Below are 19,522 nucleotides of genomic sequence, written 5' to 3'. Positions count from 1 at the left end.
ACACTCATGTACCAACTCACGGATCCACTCAGACACATACACTCACTCACAGACCCACTCAGACACTCTTGCACCCACTCAAAGACCCATACAGCCACACACACAGCCACTCACAGACCCACTCAAAGACTCACATACCCACTCACTGAGACACTCACTCAGACACTCATGTACCCACTCAGACACACACTCAGACACTCACGCCCTGCCTCATAGACCCACTGAGACACTCACATACCCAGTGAGACACTTATGCAGCCACACCCAAACCCACACAGACACTCACACGCCCACTCACACACCCACTGAGACACTCACACACTCCCTCTCACACCCACTGAGACACTCATGCTCTCACTCACACACTCACTCTCAAATGTTATAGTTAGGAAATAACATTTAAAAAACCTTAGAAATTCACGTAGAAAACAAAGGTTACAGGGATGTTATTAGGAAACGCATTAAAAAACCTTAGAAATTCACTGAAAAAAACAAAGGTTACAGGGGCGTTATAGTTAGGAAATAGAATTAAAAAACCTTAGAAATTCACTGAAAAAAACAGGCTCGGATTTAACTCCTATGGGAACCAGTGAAATTTAGCAGTTATAGTTAGCTGAGCTAACTATAGCTTACACCCCTGCAATGCATGCCTATGACCTCACATATGACATCACTCATGACATGGTCTGTGTCATTACTGATGACATCACTGACGACATCACTGATGACATCTCAAGTGACATCACTTATGACATCATCCAGTGAGTGTTAAACAAATCAATGGTCATTTGAGATGTTATGAGTGATGTCACTGACCATGTCACGAGTGATGCAATATGTGAGGTCCTAAACAGTGCATTGCAGGGGCGTAAGTTATAGTTCGCTTAGCTAACTATAAACACTGAATTTCACTGGTTTCTTACAAGTGAAATCTTAACCTAACTAAAATTAGGGGTGGTCGGAATTTGCGAAATTAACTTTCGCAAATTATTGCGAAAATGTTTAAAATTATCGCAAACAAGTGGAAATATCGCGAAGATGCGGAAGTTTTTTTCCGGCATGTTCGTGAGATTTTCTGCATGGTTGCAGGTCGCCAACTTACCCATGTGGTTGCTTGCGGGCGCGGCCATCTTGTTTTGAGTTGTCTCGCGGTGCATGATCACGAGAAGAAAGATGTGATCGCGCGACGCATGACGTCACTGCGGGCGCGAACTGTCGCGAGACAGCGCAAATGGCTAAAAACAATACAACATCTCATGGAGAACGCGACCGGATCAAGAAAACTTGTCGGCAAATGCAGGGATTCAGGTAAGGCGATCGCGCGCGCGCGAGAATGTATTATTTTACAGCGCGAGCCAGAAACAAATTATCACCAAGCTGCGGAAACCGGAATTTTTGACATTTTCGCGCTCTCCGCGGAACGAGAAAATGTCAAATTATCGCAATTTCCGCGAACGGAACTAAATTTTCGCCCAGGCCTAACTAAAATGTCCTTGAAACCTTTGTCTTTTTCAGTGAAAATATGTATATACATTACCTAGTGATGGTCGGTCGCCACTAGGTAGTTATAGTTAGGTCTGATTTTCCTTAATGGATCATGTTTTGGTTTGCTAATAACTTTTTGTTATGATTTGGTGTAAATCCGTTCAGCAGTTTTTGAGATATTAGGGATAAAATAAATATAGATATTTCGATGGTAGGCCTCGCAAGCATCTAAGAGACTCTCAGGCTAGTACCAATAAAAAGCATTCTGATCGGCTGAGGTAGCTTGATTTACTTTGGTCCATCTCACTCCTGTTTGAGTCAGATTACTGCGAGAGCAAGTGCCCTGATTGACTGCCATCCACAAAATGTTGCTGGAAGCCATTACAGAATTGGGGGACTTAGTCCTCTGTCCTGAAGTTGTAAAAAAATACATTTATGGGTGCATGGTAGGAATACCCTGACCACTTAAGCCCCATGGGGCGAACCCAGAGGGAACCCATGGGGCTAAAAAAAAGGGTGAAAAATAGTGCAATTCCACAAGACTCTCAAAGAATTAAATAAAATGGTGGCTGGGCTGCATTTAATTACATTACGCCCCAGGATGAAGAGGAAGGGAGGGTGCACAGACCCCCTATCTGAGCCTCTTAAGGCCCCGGGAGCTCACCCTCATGCCGAAATATTATGAAATAGGGAGGAGGCCACACAGCCCCCTTTCCTGAGACTCAAAAGGCCCTGGGGCGCCCACACCTGGGTCTGAAACTACTAAATGGGGAGGGGGCATCCAGCCAAAAAAGAAAAGCAATTGTAAAAAATGCTGCAACCCTGCAAGTCTCTCGAGGGATCAAACACAAAAAATGGCAACCGTGCTGCATTTAACTACATTACGCCCCGGGATCCCTTACCTGGGGCTGTGTTCATGAAGGGGAAGGGGATGCGTGGCCCCGCTTCCTGAGCCTCTTAAGGCCCTGTGGAGCCTACCCTCAGCACAAAATGTTATGAAATAGGGAGGAGGCTATGTGTCTTCCTTCCCCAAGCCTCAAAAGGCCCTGGGGAGCCCACACCTGGGTCTGAAACTATTAAATGGGGAGGGGTGCAAATGGCCAAAAATGGCAACAAATTGTGCAATCCCACAAGGCTCTCATGGGATCAAAAGAAAATGGTGGCTGGGCTGCATTTAATTACATTATGCCCCCAGGAGCCCTCCCCTGGGGCTGTGTTCATGAAGTGGATTGGGGTGTGTGGCCCCCCCCTTCGTGAGCCTCTAAATACCCCAGAGAGCCCACCCCTGGGGCTGAAATGTAACAAAATGGCAAGGACGCCGCACAGCCCCAGCCTTTCCAGAGCCCTTAAATGCCTGCGGAACCCCCCTCCCTTTGCCATTAATGGCCCTAGGGACTCCATCCCCTGGGGCCAGCTCACAGGCTATGTCCCGGGGAGTCCACCCCAGGGACATATAGGTTTCCCTGCCAGTCAGGGAAAACTGTGTTTGCTCTCGCTTGGCGGGAGTAAAAACCAAGTCAACTCCCAGTGGGTGGGAGCTTCAAAAAAGCTCCCGCCCACTTGGAGAAGACTTTAAATCTCTTTCCCTGCCGGGAGTGATAGGGGAAGGGAAACAGATCTAAATATCAGTGCCCGAAGGTGACAGCATTATGAGCTGCTCCCTGTAGGCGGGAGCAATGTCAGCTCCTGCTGCATATGGAGAGCTGGCTTGGGCCGTGGGGGCTTGGGTCACCCTGAGTAGCCCCCAACTACAGTATGGTGAGAGCCCTGGGTGAGCACAAGGGCACTCCTCCTAATGGTGCTGGTCAGGGGGGGATGGAGTAGCCGGGGCTAAAACTGGCCTTAGGAGGAGTGCTGCGTGGGCCTTTCCCCATACAAATTGCAGCAGTCCCCAGAGTATGGGGTCCCAAGAGCCTAAATCATCTCAGGGAAGGAGGCCTTGTGCCCCCTAACCCAAACAAGCACACCAGGCCCCTGGGTATGGGGTCCCCAAAGCCAAAATCAGCCTGGGATGGGAGCCTCAAGCCTGCCTCCAAACAAGCATGCCATGCCCCGGAGATAGGATCCATGGAGCCAAAATCAGCCTGGGGTTCGGGGCCATGTGCCCTTCTCCCCTTGAAAATAAATCCTGGCCCTGGGGAATAGGGTCCCTAGAGCTGAGTTCGGCCCGGGAAGGGGGGCCACGTCTCCCTTCCCCTGCAAAGTATGTTGGGCCCCAGGGCGGAGCAGTGACATGCACTCCGTTCCCATAGAACTCATGCCGCGCCCTGATGGATGGGGTCTGCGGGGGCAAAATCGATCCGGGTGGGGGGGCCAACCACACCCCCTTGCATTTATATAAAAGAGTGGCCCTGGGATATGGGGCCCCCAGAGCCTAACAAGGCTTGTGAAGTCGAGCCACATGGTCCCCTCCCCTTTGTTTAAATAAGTGCCTCTGGGGATGGGTCCCCCAGGGTCGATAATGGCTTATGGAGCGGGTCTGCATGGCCCCCTCCTCTTTAATAAAAAAAGACCCTGGGGGAAGGCGTCCTCAGGGCCAGGCCCAATGGCTAACCTCCCACTGTACACACCCAAAAGCTGTGCGAAGCACGGAGTTGGCTGTATGCGGATTGATGGCTGCAGGGCCTGGCAGTCATTAGTGATGGTATCAATGATGTCATTTGATATGCCATCTGTGATGTAAGAAATGAAGTCATAGAACATGTAATGAGTTATATCCTATGTGAGGTCATAAGCAGTGTATTTTTTTTATTTGATTTATTTGAAGGGTTTTATATAGCGCTGGCTAGACCCAGAGGTATCAGAGCGCTTTGCATGAGGACAAGGGAGTTACAAATGACATCAGTTACAGGGTTACACAGTAGAACAATATAAACATTTTTTTTACATGGTCAGAGGGGGGGAGGAAAGGAGACACAGTGGAGAGATGAGGAAAACAATGTCCAATGTCCGCCTGGGTGAATCAAAGCCGATCTCCTCTATAGCTGTCTAGGCAGGTCCACCGGGCATCAGCCATATTGCTCGGTCTCCGGTGTATGGCAGGGGGTGGTAGGGGGTGTTTGGCAGTGAAAGGCAGGGGCACAACTCATAGTTAGCGCTGTTAACTATAACTGGTGAATTTCGTTGTTTTTTTAGTTCAAAACATTAATGTTATCACTGACATATTCACCTAACTATACCATTCGTTTTAATATTGTTTTTTTCAGTGAGTTTTAAAGGCTTCTTTTTTTTAAAAAAAAACAGATCATTGCGTAATATCTAGCTATAATGCTACTTTAACCTTTGGTTTTTCGTGCCCTAAGGTATCTATAGCTCGCGCGCCCACCATGCACTATTTTCACATCAATAATTTAATTGCCAATGTTGCAATGGTATTATCAATGATGTCATTGAAGATGTCATGAGTGATGTAATATGTCGGGTAATTAGCAGTCCATGGCGAGGGTGTGAGCAATAGTTACGTTAGGTCATGAATTATAGTTTCTTCAGATAACTCTAACAATAACTGCTGAATTTCTATGGTTTTGTGTGTGTAAAATGTGAACTTAACTATAATGTCCCTTTAACCTTTGGTTTCTTCAGCGAATTTCTAGTTAATTTTTTTTTTATTTCTTAACTATAACATCTCTGTAACCTTTGCTTTTTTCAGTGAATTTCTAGTGTTTTATAATGCTATTTCCTAACTATAACATTCCTGTCACCTGGGTTTGTGAGTGGCTGTGTGAGTTGTTGTGTAGATGTGTAAATGTGTGTGTGAGTGTTTGATGGGTGTGTCACTGCATGTGTGAATGGCTGTGTGGGTCTATCAGTGGGTGTGTGAGTGGCTGTGTGGGTCTATGCATGAGTGTGTGAGTGGCTGTATGTGGGTATGAGTGGGTGTGTGAGTGTGTGAGTGGGTGTATGAGTAGTTTTCTGGGTCTCTGAGTGTGTGTGAGAGTGGCTGTATGGGTGTGTGAGTGGTTTTATGGGTCTCACTGTGGGTGTGTGAGTGGCTGTATGGGTCTGTGAGGGTTTGTGTGTGTTTGTAAGTGGGTGTGTGAGTGGGTGGGTGTGTGAGTGTATGTGTGACTGGCTGTGTGGGTTTGTGAGTTGTGTGTGTGTGAGAGTGGATTTGTGGGTCTCTGAGTCAGTGTGTGATTGGCTGTACAGGAGTGTAAGTGCATGTGTAAGTGGTAACATGGGTGTGTGCATGGGTTTGTGAGTGGGTATGTGAGTACATGTGTGACTGGCTGTGTGGGTCTATGAGTGGGTGTGTGAGTGGTTGTGTAGGTGTTTGAGTGGGTATGTGAGTACCTGTGTGGGTCTGTCAGTAGGTGTGTGAGAAGTTCTCTGGGTCTCTAAGTGGGTGTGTGAGTGTCTGTCTGGGTATGTGAGAGCTTCTCTGGGTCTCTAAGTGGGTGTGTGAGTGAGTGTGTGAGAGGGTCTGTACATGGGTGCATATTTAATTGGGCCCTGGATACAAGTATTCATATGGCGGCCACGCTGAGTGCCATGGTCGATCAGGGGCTCCTTGCACAACCCCCCAAAAAACATTTATGGACGATTTTTTGCCCATGAGGGGTTCTTCACAGATCCGTCCATCAGTCCCATGGAGTCAGGATACCCCTATCCTGACCACTTTTACCATATTTCTATTTTATTTAGCTCCTCCATTGGAACCGAGTCCCGATTCACAAATTGACAGCCGCAACATTTTTCTCAGGTAGCGGCCAGCCAATCACAGCATTGCTGTTGCGTGTGGATCTGTGGTGGATCTGCGTCTCTAGATATACATGAATCATTTTTTATTAAAAACTCTTAAACTACCAAATCACAAAAAGCTTTGTTTCTGTACCAAGATCCAGCTTTCTGTCACATTTGGTGCAATTCAGTTTAGCTGTTCTGGCTGTAGTAGTTTGTAAAATCCTTATTGGAAATTGCATGAGAAAAATGTGTTTTGGGACACCCCTCTGTCTCAGCACCCGCTTGATAAATTACCCTAAAACTTTCCTGATAGCAGCTGAAATAAATGGCAAACTAGTGTTGTAAAGTTTGTGAAGATGTGTCAAATGGCACCAAAGTTATTACCAAACAAAGAACACCTTTCCTATGGAAACTAGGTCCTAACTATAACTACCCACTGGCAACCGCCAGTAGGTTATATATATATAATATATAGATATAGATAGAGAGAGAGAGAGTGTGTTAGGTACAGAAAATCAATACATATTTATCTGTCAACATTTTGGGGCTTACTGCTTCAAAATTAGGAACCTACACCGTTTTCCTGGTTGTATTAGCTGCATACCAGCACTTTAAAGACAGATAAAATAATATATAGAGGATTGTATGTCTGAATATTGTTTGCAATAGTATTTTCTCATTGTGGGTAGTTTTTCAATTATTACCTTCAACTGTTTGATAATTTTGTAACGCTTATTTGGGACAGGATGTCTATGTCAGAAAATATTCTGATACAACAGCGATATTCTGATACCATACCACATAGGGATGAGTTTCAGTTCAGACCCGTTATCCATTCTTTTGTTGAAAGAATAATTATAGTTAGGGCAGCCTACAAGACATCCATTTAGGGTTTGGAGTGTCTTCATGTCTGATTTCACATCTGGAAACCTGGGCCCTTATAGGAAAGGAGGTCTACTTCAACAGATACTTTTTACTTGTTTTAATGTTGTGCCATGGGTTAGCAGCCATAACGAAAAATCTCAAGCAGAAAGGCAGTAAGACTGATGTTTACTCAAGGGTCCAGCTTATTCTTCAGCGAGTGGTGACACTTGCAAGGTAGAATAAACATACAATTCAGTCAGAGCTTATAAACCATTAGATGTTTTTTCATGAGTCTGTAAGGTAAAACTCAAAAACTTACAACATGTTAAGGGATGCGACCTGTTAAATGTTTGTAAAATCAATGGATTCAACATCTTTCCATATAAACATTTTGTTGTGTTTTGTGTTTCATGGATGTCAATTGCCAGTGGCAGCAGAAGTGAAATCAGTAAGAGTGGTGGGGCCGGGTGAGGGGGGATTTCGATGGACGATGATGAGGAAAAATAAATAAATAATTAATTTTCCCTCGTCATCGTCCTGTCGAAACCCCCCTAACCCGGCCCCAGCGCCTCACCACTCTTACTTGCACGGGCCGCGGATGCTCTTTACTAGGTTAGTTATGAATCACTGCCAGAATGTTGCTTAGATCCAAATTGTTAAGGTTTCATAGAGATTACTTCAACCTTTGCAATGGCATGTAATAGCAAATACAGCAAAAGAAGATGTTTCTCTCCTAGGTAACAGATAGGCAACAAAACAACAAACAGTAGCAGTGCAAGCTTCACTCACTCAGTTCTGCCTAGCTAGTTACATTGCATACTTCATGCACATACAAAAGAGGGAAAGCACGAGCAGCAATATAAGATTCTCTCATGCACACAGTACATATAGACCGCCCAGCAGCAAAAAAGACGTCCATCACATAGAACAGATTAAGCATCCGCGTTACGTTTCTTTCCCATAGAACATATTTATGCAACTTTCCCCAAAACAATAAAATAAATGTAACATCAGCAACAGCTGTGCAAGTATTATCACACAGGCAAGATGCAAAATCAGCATATGGATACCCTCACGTGTTACAAGCAGCGCTCTTCAAATACACCTTACATTCCATTACATTACAAAATGGATGACTGTTTTAAAAATCACCTTTACACAAAATAGATGCAACATGAGAAGCACCTGTTCAGTCCTCTTGCTCACAGAACATGCACAGCACGAGAAAGAATCATGCAAATCTCCTTTACATAAAAATGGATACAGTGCAGAAAGGAGCAGTACAATCTTTCTGGTGCCCGAAAAACAGATGTGGCAGTAGCTTTTAATGCCTCAAGTGCTAAATATGTAAACAAACAAGTGCCAGGGCCCTCCTTAGGAGGCCACCACAGCTGGCACTACCCATTGCCACTGTCAGAGATGCCAATGACAGTACCTACACAACTACTAACCATCACAATGCTACAGGTGTTGACGTATTAGACTCTTAAAGGTGCCCAAAGCTATAAGAATGGCTTGGGCGTCTGGTATTAATTATTTTTCATGTATATTTAATTAATAAATGACTGATGTTCTGCTTATATTTTAATTGAACAAACAGCTGCACCATGTGGCAGCTGTCTTAGATTGTGGTGTTGACAATTAAGTGCAGGTGCCGAGCACCAGAAATCACCGGCTCAAATTAAGCACCGAATGCCTCCCTCGAACATAACTAGTACAATATGGGCAAGAGCAGAGTATACCTCAGGAAATTGGTACAGTACAGTCAGCAACGAAACGTGAACTCAGTGAAGGGATAGAGGTACAGGGCTGTGCACCTGCCCCATGTAGGTTTTGACACAATGAGTCAGTACTTGCTTTTTAGCCAAATGCACTTGCATGCTCGAATTCTTAGGACCAGGTTTATTTTGGCAAAAACAAAACTTGGGGGCATATTATCAAGGGCCATTTCGCCACTTTTTGTCTTTAAAAGACAAAAAAGCAGCGAAAATTACATCGCCCTATTAACAAGGCGGCGATAACATGCATTAGAGCATGTTAGCAGCCGTTTTTCAAACCCCACCATTTGCATCGCAAATGAGATGCAAAGTAGGCGTTCCTTTCAGGAAACAACAGGAAAATGACCGCTAACCGTACATCGACGTATTTACAAGCCGTCCCAGAAAAAGCTTAGCGATGAAAAACTCCGCGCTAACCGCTGATATCGCCTAATACTAACGTCTGATAAATTCTCAACTTAGCCATGTACATAATGGGAGGTGGCGCTTTTTTTTTTTGCAGTGTTTTATATAGCGCGAACTTGACCCGAATCCAATCGGGTATAAGAGCGCTTTACATAGCACCAGTTACGTTACATGAGGACACAAATTCATTTTTTTTTTGTTTTTGTTTTTTTGTTAGGCACAGGGAGATTAAGTGATTTGCCCAGAATCACAGGATGTTCATCATCATTACCGAGACTCAAACCCAGTTCCTCAGGTCCGAGGCCGAGCGCCCTAGCCGTTAGGCCAACTCCTCTACCCTCTGTTTGGTTACATCCACAACTCCCTATTTACAACATTTTCTTCAGCGCTGTTCTAACATCACTGTTTTTCATGCGATATTGATGACAATCGCGTATATCGCCGGATTTCACATCACCTGTTAGCAAATCGTTGCAAATACGCCGCTAACATGGCGATGTGATCCGGCGATATACGGCGATAATGTAAAATGCACTACACGCGTTTAGCGATATTTATCGCTCGTTGTTGATGATATGCCCCGTAGTTCTCTAGAAATCAAAGTCCGCTTGGCTAAAACAATATTAAGACTGCATTGCTCTCTAGTTAGAGTAGCTCTAGTTCAGTTTTTTTCTTTCTGTTTTGGGACTTGTAGTCCTGTTTAGAAACTCAGCACTGGAAGTGCCAGAATGCTGGGATAGATGGTCTACTCACTTATAGACCTTGGAAACTCGCGAGCCCTGGTGCTAACTGAAGACGTCAAATATGGCCGAAGGCTACTTGGCAGCTGCTTACGGGCACTCAACACCTCTATGGGACATGCCATGCAGATCTGATGAAAAAAGATAACTAAACTGACACACAAAATGCTAGTCACAGATACTCTGATTGCAGTTTGATTATAGTTGTAAACATGAATATATTATAGAAACTATAGAGAGTATACATATGCAGCGTTCTCCGTGATATGCAAAACTGAATATGAAAATTTCTAGATATCATTTACAGTTCACTTTTTCACTTATGTGATCTTGGCTACGCAATGTGTGAACTGGTAATTTGCCCCAATGGCTCTCACCCACCCACGTCTGATTTTTGTTTAAAAGAATTATAAAAAGAAACGTCAATTTAACAGGCAAATATGAAAAGAGTCCAATGCGGAGCCTCAGATATGGAATCCAACAGTAACTGAGTATGGCTGGGCCACCTCCAGTTTCCTAGTCCAAGGTGGTAGACTAGCAAAGGCGTACACAGACTTGCCTGCCTATACATTTTATGTACTTGATGCCAGAGACCTTGCATACAACTTTCAAATGCTAACAGATACAGAGAGAACGTGTAAGTAACTCTCCTAGTGGTCCCATAGGGCCTCCAAGAGGTGAACTACTGGTCTGGGCCTCCATTTGGGAAGGCCCCACACACATTCTCCCTTAAAGGACCTAGCCAACAATGAAGATGCCCACCAACATTTGGTGACTTTAGCAGCCTCAAAGGAGCCTCTCCTCTGAATCCTACTCCATTTTAATGTATCACCATGAGTGGTGTTGCTTGGTCACAACAAACTTTAGCCAATCATGAAAGATTGTCACAGTTGCGAGTTGCATCTGTGCACTGCCCTAGAAAGCACAGCTGCAAAATATACTAGAGCGAAAATTTAATATTTTCTGGATCAGTTTTAAAATATCCCTGTACCGCATTTTCAAATCCTGTCTTTCCAACTTTTGGGTCCAGGGGCTGCATAGGACCTGCCAGGGGTACCGAGAAGGGTGCCTAGGGTAGCATTTGGTTCCTCTGGCTACCCGTAAATGACACCCATGGTGAGTTTGTCCGGGTAGTAGTCACATTAATAATGAATGATTGCATGTGTCACGTTTTAGAGATAATAACATTCCTTGGAGTACATTACCATTACCATTGCTTATTTTACAAGATGGGCTCACCACTAATAGAGCTGGGGTATACAACCATCATCAGACTCTATTTCGCTACCCTGCAATGGTGATAGAAAGTGTGGGCCTGGTGAACAAATGTATTTTGCAGTCTCATAGACTGCCATTCCCAAAATCACAGGGTTTGAAACCACAATATTTCTTTTATAAGTCAGAAAATTCTTTCTTTTGCAACTTCTCCAAATCACAAATAGGAGTCAGAGCATTTACAGAAGTATCGGTGGACTGTGACTGCTTTGATCAGTTACCAACATGCATGTTGGAATAATTGATTTTTGAAGGGAAATCTGTCCCTGTTGGAATTATGTAATTTTTGGAAATGGCTCTTTCTGCCGGGTCACCCCCAAACTTTTTGCCTTCCTTCTCCCCTTTTTGCTGAATTCATTTTTGTTGGCTTTAGGGCTCTGAGCACGTTACTACTGCTAACAAGTGCTAACGTGCAGGTGTTCTCTCCTTAAAACGTGGCAACATAGATTTATCTACAGTTGGCATAATTAATTTACTTATAAGTCCTGTGTATAGTGCAATACATGTGCCCAGGCCTGCAAATTAAATGCTGCTGGTGGACCTGCAGCACTGACTGTGCCACCCACTAAAGTAGCCCTTTAAACGTGTCTCAGGCCTGCCATTGCACAAGCCTGTGTATGCTGAACTGGCAAGTTAAGCTTCTTCCCCGGCCCACACTTCCCTTTATAACACCTTAGGGTAGGCCCTGGTTAGCCCAAAGGTCTGTCTATAATGTATTTATAAAGTAGGACATGTACTTTCAAGTTTACATGTCCTGGTAGAGAAAAACACTTAAATTCGATGTTCACTAATGCAAGGCCTGTCTCTCCCATAGGATAGCATTGAGATTGCCTTATTACGTTTTCTAAATGTAATTTGCAATTGGAAAGAGATTCGAACCCCAAAGTTTGGTGTTTTTAGAATCACAGTTTAAAATCACAACTAATAATGAAGTCGTAATTTAAAATGAAATTCTGAAAAGGCCACTTTTAGAAAGTTGCATTTTATTACTTCAGCTATTTGGTGTCTGCTGCCTGTCTCTGATCACACCTGTGGTAAGTGACAGCTGGGCTTTGTGTATTCCCCCTAGACAGCCACACACATTGGGAGCTTAGATGTGACTTGATGGGCCTTGATGGGCCATTCTGGCAGGATGGGAGGGAGGAGCTGGTCTCAGCCTCACAGTTACACCTGAATGGGCTGTGTGCTGTCCCCACACAAAGGGCTGCATACCCACCTGTAGTGAGTCTGGAGCCATGGCAGGAAGGGAGGATCTCTGTTCACTTCAAAGACCCTTCTTTGAAGTCTCTCCCACTTCAAAGACACCACTGGGTATAAGAACTGGACCTCAGAGACCACCACTTCAGTATACTTCTGGACCTGGGGATAGCCTGCATCGAAGAAGGACTGATGTGTTGAAGGACTGCAACTCTGCTGGACTGCTGATCTGGAAGAACTGCTTCCTGCTGTGCTAACTTGCTGCTTCCTGCCCTCTCTTCCTGGGTCAGAAGGACTGGACTAGCCTGTCTCGTTCCCAGACTCCAAAGTGACTCCAAGGCCTGGCTGGCTAAGCTCCTCTTCTGAAGTCTCAGGGACATAATAGACTTCAAATCACCCTGCTCCTACACCTGAACCATTGGAAGTAGGCGTAAGGTGTTTGGTATCAGCACCAATGCATCCTCTGCTTAGAGGGCAGAATCAACGCATCGATGCTGTTGCAGGAGCTGGACAAGTACATCGTCTTCGGAACCAGCAGATCGCTCTCAGAACCAATGCATCACCGCTGTTGCGTGGAGAAACCTGACGAATCGCATGTAATAACCATCACATTGCCCTTGGAACCAACACATCTTCTACTGCCAGAGCAGAGTTAATGCATTCCCTACGGAACCAGTGTATCGCCCTTGGAACCGGCTCATCTCCATCGTTGCGTAGAGAAAAACAACACATCAACATTGCAATGTGTACTGTTGAGGATTCATTACATCATCTTCACCCCACATGTCATCATTGATGCGTCAAGGTACTTTTGCAGTGGACCACGCCTGATCCCTGTATGCGACCTGCGCTCCATCATGGTCGGCCTGAACTTTTGACTTTTCCCCGGGCCAGCGCAACCAGATAGCCCAAAGAGGCACGTATTGCTTCTAAGCTCTATTTTCACATTTGTTCTTTAAAAATTCATAACTCAAATTCTACTCATTTGATTTTTGTAATTTTGGTCTTGTTTTATGTATTAAATTAAGGTGTGGTTTTTGAACCTGGTGGGGAGTCTTTTTGTGGTGTTTTCACTGTATTACAGTTTGAAGTATTGCACAAAAACTTTACTCATTGCCTCTTAAGTTAAGCCTGACTGCAATGTGCCAAGCTACCGGAGGGTGAGCACAGACTAATTTAGAGTGTGTTTGTGACTTACCCTCACCAGCTTTGTGGTTCCTGCTTGGACAGGGTGCATTCCTCTCTCAACCAGAAACTTGATTTCTAACAGTTAGCTGGACTCAGGAGAGGTGATAGTGGTTCCAGGGTGCCCTTGTATGATCTCTGAAAGTCTTTCCAGAAAATAAGCAATCTTTTAAGCAGTTCTTGTCCCTTTAAGAGACATGGGCTGATTTAAAAAATGGTCACAAACTGGAAATGCAGACACAAGTATGGAGATCTGTGGTTTCTCACAGGTCTTCATACTTAAGTTGGCAGTCATTAATAGACGGTATCAAAATGCCACCTGCCTCATAAATGTGAATGAGGCAGGAGTCTTTGTGACCCCCCCCATGCATACAAATTTTGCAATGAGATTATTGCATCAGTAACATTTCAAAATGCTTGGCAGAACACTGATCGTTGTGCAATTTGAGCCCTTTATTTGCATCCAGCTCAGTGATACATCAGGATCCTGTGCGTCAGTGATACAGATTGCACCATTGACAAATTTGTACTTTTACTTTTTTCCTCAAACCTCTACCCAATTTCTCTGCTTTTCCAATACCCAATCACTGGCTCATCCAGCCAGACAACCCCACACAAAGACACACAAACTCGCCAGTCTATTACCACTCACTTTCACAACTAATCGTACCGTATTTATTGGTGATCTAAAACTCTTCAAGTAACAATGGTGCAATAGGACAGTTTTAATATGAGTACCATAAGTATTTAAAGTTCACACAAATAGGTTGTGAACAAATTGCAGCCATGTGATTTGAGTGCTGAGATATTCAATTTTTAGAAACAGGTGTAGTCTCTATTCTCTCTGTCGAGTGACTTTTCTGTCTTTGAGAGTACCTTTTACCATGGACAGGTGTTGCCTGTACTGTTCAATGTAAGTGAAACTTACATTTCAGCTGCCCATGTTATGCCTTTTCTGTTTGTGAGGCTGATTTGCACTGCTGATGCCCATGGCATGTGTGTGAGTGTGTTGGCTGGGGATTTTTGTCGCTGCTGTCCTGTATGTGTTCTGCATGCGAGGTAAACCTTGCTCTGCTGCCAGCTAGTTGTACTTATTCTCTGTGCGACTGAAACTATTACCACTGTTAGAATGTTGTACTTGTTCTGTGGGAATAAACCTTCCAGAACTCAGTGCAGTGATTGAGTTTAGCTAAATTTGCACTGACACGCATATTCTCTACATTTTTATGCCATATTTATTTTTGGGAGGGGGTGCAGAATTTTTGTATTTTGCTTTCATGTAAGTATGTGAAATTCCACAAAATTCTTTGCGATTCAATACCTTCATTTAGTTCTATATTTTAGGACAAAGCAAGTCCTCTTTGGAAGTGAGGAAGCATTTCGTGTTAAAAACATTGTGCAAAAAAACCATAATACCTGCAAACAAGCTGCACACATTCTGTTTCTGTGCTCCTACATTAATTGCTCCACGTGGCATAATGGTGTAATTTCAGGAATATTAGTTAAGAAGCATAACTGGAAATTCGCAAAATGATGTGAGATTACTCCTATTTAGCAGAAATATCACCTAGACTTACTTATATGATATGTCTTTCTGGATACTAGTTTTACTGCTGTCTGTGGTGTATCTGTTCTGTATGTAGTAGGCCTTCACTATTCCTTGACATACTGTTGCTGTATTATGTGTGTTTGAGAATAACTTGAGAAACCCTTTCCATGGCACAAAAGACAAATCTATGGCTGTGCAGTACAGCCCTTCATGATGCTGGCAAACATTTTCTGTATATTGCTAAATGGAGAAAATGTACTCTAGAAAATATTTTCATAAAGTTTGGAGGGACTCCGATTGGTCGAGCTTTACTTCATTTGTCTGGTGTGTTTTAATTGTGATGTTGCATTACCACAACCCGTGAAGGTTTGCAAATTCGAGCTGCATGGTGCTGGTTTTGTAATGTGTGTTTTGTGTTTTGACCCTGTGTTTATCATTAAACCATTCAAAGGGTGACTTCGGTAAACAGCCCGACCTTTCAGAACATATGCTCCCAGTCGGTGAGAGACGCTAAAGCAAACAAGGGCATCTGCCATATGAAATGTCGCCTCAATGACGTCCCTACTGTCATTTATTGACTGGAGTTGCATCAAAATAAGGAACTCATTTATGGGCGATTGGTGTAGGGCAGCGCCACAAGTCTTCTTGCTGCGCTGCCCTGCGCATGTGTGCACATATTTTTATTATGAAACGGAACAACTATTATTGTGTTGCACTGTATATTTTCTGTAAGTTTCTTTTCCTATTTTTGTGCCAGGGAGCTCGCAGGCTTTCCTTGATTTCTAATAGTACTGAGTGCAGGAGTGCAAAGCTTTTTCAGCAGCCCACTGCTGCTACGGAATGCCGGTGTTGCCGAATCTCAAAGCTGTCTACTTTTGAGCCCGCCTCTACTTTTTCACTACCTCAGTTCCTTTTGTTTATCTTGGACGTGGAAGTTATTTTTCATCCCGGTTTTCTTCCTTTTCATCGTCTTCCTCCATCTTCACATTCTTCCCTTCTCTCTCTTGCTCTGCGTCAAAGTCTGAGGAGGAAGCATAAGTTGTGGTTTTCAAAAAAAGTGACAGTGTCAGCCACAGGCACACATTAACATTGCCTGCAGGGTTGTCATAAAGCGATTAGACGCCTCATCAGAGGTAGTAAGCGCGACATAAATACAATTACTACAATTACACACTGTGCAACTAGTTTGTTTGGTAGAATCCATCAGTAAGACGGGAGGAGTCCTGTACACTGAATAAATGGGTAGAGAAAGCCACGCGCCTCTTTATAATGCCTAAATGACACCAGAATTGCTTCTTTTCTCTTTGCAGGCTTGAGGAGAATTACATTGTATGTGAAGGAGTCTGTTTACCAAGGTGCATCCTCTACGCTCATTATTTAGATTTCTGTAGGAAAGAGAAGCTGGAACCAGCCTGCGCAGCGACATTCGGCAAGGTAAAGAGAACTGTAAACGTTGGCAGACTTTTATTCATTTCTGAAGAAATGTGCATCTTTTAAATTCACAGTGAGCTTGAGTGCTGCTGCGGCTTCTCTTTGGGCCCACTTCACAGAACAATGCTTGAATGTCTGCCTCATAGGTAACGCCTCCGATTTGTATAAATCTACCCACTGCCTGGTATTCAAAAAGTAAGCAGGACTAAGTCCAGAAAACTTCCAGATTTGTGTTTTTAATCCATATTCCTACTCTTCTATTTACCACAGAGCAGCTTGTCTGGAATGCTAAAGTACGAATTCATGTTTTTTCCCGGTTGTATGTCACTACATTGAGTGAGACTACATCGTGGGGCATTACCTCGCCAAAACTTCATCCGGGGCTATTACTTCGTCTCTGGGACTGGAGGCATCCTGATCCCCCCTTTAAAAATTAAATAAGTTACCCTTGCCCTAGCCTTCATTGAATCAAAGTGACCCTTGGTGACCTATTTAAATCACTTACCTTTAATGATGTATCACAATGTCACTGTGACTAATTTCCCATGATGGACTGGGCTTGATGTAGGGAGTGATATGCCTTTTATTTCTACATTTAATATAAAATATTTTCCCATGTCGAACATTTGGGGTAGTGTGCAAATTTCATACTTTAAAGCCCAATTAATGTATTTAGGGCCTGATTACTAGTTTGATGGTCCATCAGACCACCAAACTCGCAGTGGAGGTCCGGTTGTGGTCGGGGTCCGCCGCAAGAGCAGTCCGACTGCCGTATTACGAGAACAGTGGTCGGAGCACTGTGGAACCACCGTAACGGCCAGGGATCATAGCAATCTGGGGAAGTAATATGCATGGCGGTGTTTTTCAACTCCAGCCTTTTCATGGAGGTGAGCCAGCCATGAAAAGGCTGGTGATGGGGAAACAAAGGGGGCCCTGTACATGGGGGTGCAATGTGTGCATGCACCCTCGTTCCTGCGCATGAAAATAGACTTGATGTGTGGGAAAAGATCAAACTAGTTTCCTGTAGGAAAACCAATCAATTAGTCCCTACATGTGGAAACCTAGTCCCCGGACTTGTTATTTTGATCATTTAAAGCACTCACAAAACTACACCAGGTTGACTTTCACAACAAAACTTTATATTTTCTTGAAAATACATAAGAAAAAAAATCTAAACATATAACAATAACACTACAATCATCAGTAATTCCTAATTCCTTCCTACCCATACAATCTAATGACGGTTGCAAAAAAACAATACATGCGAAATCCGTTTGGGAGAAAGTCCAGTGCACACAGAGGAGGGATACTTCCAACCTCCACACAGTCCAAAAAGTGCGTATCCGGGAGTCTTGCATGTGATTTTTAATCAGTCTAACTTCTCCACTTCATGAGGTCGACGCGTTTCGGCCCACTGAGTCGGGCCTCATCAGGACATGGGCAAAAAGAAAAACGCAATGATGTGTGAGTCCATGAACCAGGGAAACCACCCAGTTGAGCGGGGGAAACCTCCTAATAAATAATGCTCCGCGCTACATGTCTCCAAAAGAGCTTAAATGGGCTAAAGTCCTTTCTTCCAAGAGAGCCCGCTTGAGGGGGCTTCATAACGATAGCAAAACATTCCTGTGCAAGCAATCACTTAAGTGTAGTGGAACGTACTTCCCAGAGAACACGCTTCAAAAGGCTTTGTAACAATAGCCTCACTTCATGTGCAAGCAATCACTTACGTGTAGTGGAACGCGGGGAAAACACAGCAGCTCCAGATAGCCATCCGGGAGACGCGCACTCAATGCTGCAGGTCCTAGGGCCGAGTCCCGTGGTAACTGCTCAATCCATGCCGTGCAGGAACGTGCATTGGCAGTCCTGCAACAGTGCAGTTCTAAGGCTCACTTATGAGCCTTTAAAGGTCACCACAGCAGGACCACCATGCCACCCGTCTGCCACGCGACAAATTAATTCAAAATCTGGTCGGCAGCTGTATGGTTTGGAGGTTTAGGGGCTGGATGGTGGCATGGTGGCCCGCTCCCATACCGCCAAACTCATAATCAGGCCCTTAGTCTAGCATTTTTAGCACTGAAGTTAAGTACATAAACTGATTGTACAAACTATTGGAAATATTCCTATTGGCCACTCCCCTGGGATTACCCAAATTGAGATCTGTACTTCTAAACCTACAACTGTGGTTATTCTGCCATATTGGCAGGTTTTATTCAGTCTTAAATTCCATCTGTGAACATTAATATATGGAGATCCTGATTCTTTGAAGCAACAGCTGTCATTTGAGCTAGTATACAAAATTTGAATACCATGTGTCGGCAAAATGTTTGTCAATTGGGCCCTTTATGTTTTTTTTTTTTAAGTTATGATGCTACTAAATGCTCCTTTAGACATCAACATAAATAATGAACCTACAGAACCACTCACCAAAGGGGGTGTCACTACCTATCTTCAAATTATTGAAATCCAGAATCCAAACCCTAGGTCTTTTATTATTGAATAGCATCACACTTGAATTTATATATCACCTCATACCCCCGAAGATATGCCAAACAGGCGGGTATTATGCTGGAGCACTGTGGAGTCTTTGGCTGTATGGGAATTGAACTTGAACATGGCCTAGTTGTAAATGTTTTCAGTGTTGTGCATAAATGACTAGAGCGGGCTCGTATCTTGTCGTAGGTCACAGTGCATAATTGTGTAACAGTGGGGAGAGGAGTGAGGGACAGAGTACTCACAATTTACAATTATTAATCATTGTGATGTATATTGCCTGTCTATATTGGTGGTATATTTATCAATTGGTGAGTTGACAGCAAGAATCATAGAAAGTTTGTTGAATGGCTGTATGAGCATCCAGAACTGAGGCATCACTTTCATGGTGCTGTTTCTAAGTATGAATCAACAGGTTGCTTTATTTTATTTAAAATGTT

At 43.8% G+C, this 19,522-nt stretch overlaps 1 protein-coding gene across 1 annotated transcript in view; it reads left to right on the top strand.

Moving 5' to 3' along the window:
- The window catches only part of RFX6 (regulatory factor X6), a 432,357-nt gene that overhangs the window by 36,466 nt on the left and 376,369 nt on the right, over nt 1-19,522 (top strand). Inside the window, exon 3 of the mRNA XM_085609250.1 lies at nt 16,472-16,595. Coding sequence (XP_085465376.1) covers nt 16,472-16,595 — 124 coding nt within the window. The remainder of the gene's footprint in view (nt 1-16,471; nt 16,596-19,522) is intronic.

The sequence above is a fragment of the Triturus cristatus genome, chromosome 6, assembly GCF_964204655.1.
Source record: "Triturus cristatus chromosome 6, aTriCri1.1, whole genome shotgun sequence".
In the NCBI taxonomy this organism is placed as follows: domain Eukaryota; kingdom Metazoa; phylum Chordata; class Amphibia; order Caudata; family Salamandridae; genus Triturus; species Triturus cristatus.
Note: the sequence above shows the minus strand (reverse complement) of the source record. Positions and strands in the feature narration are given on the sequence as shown.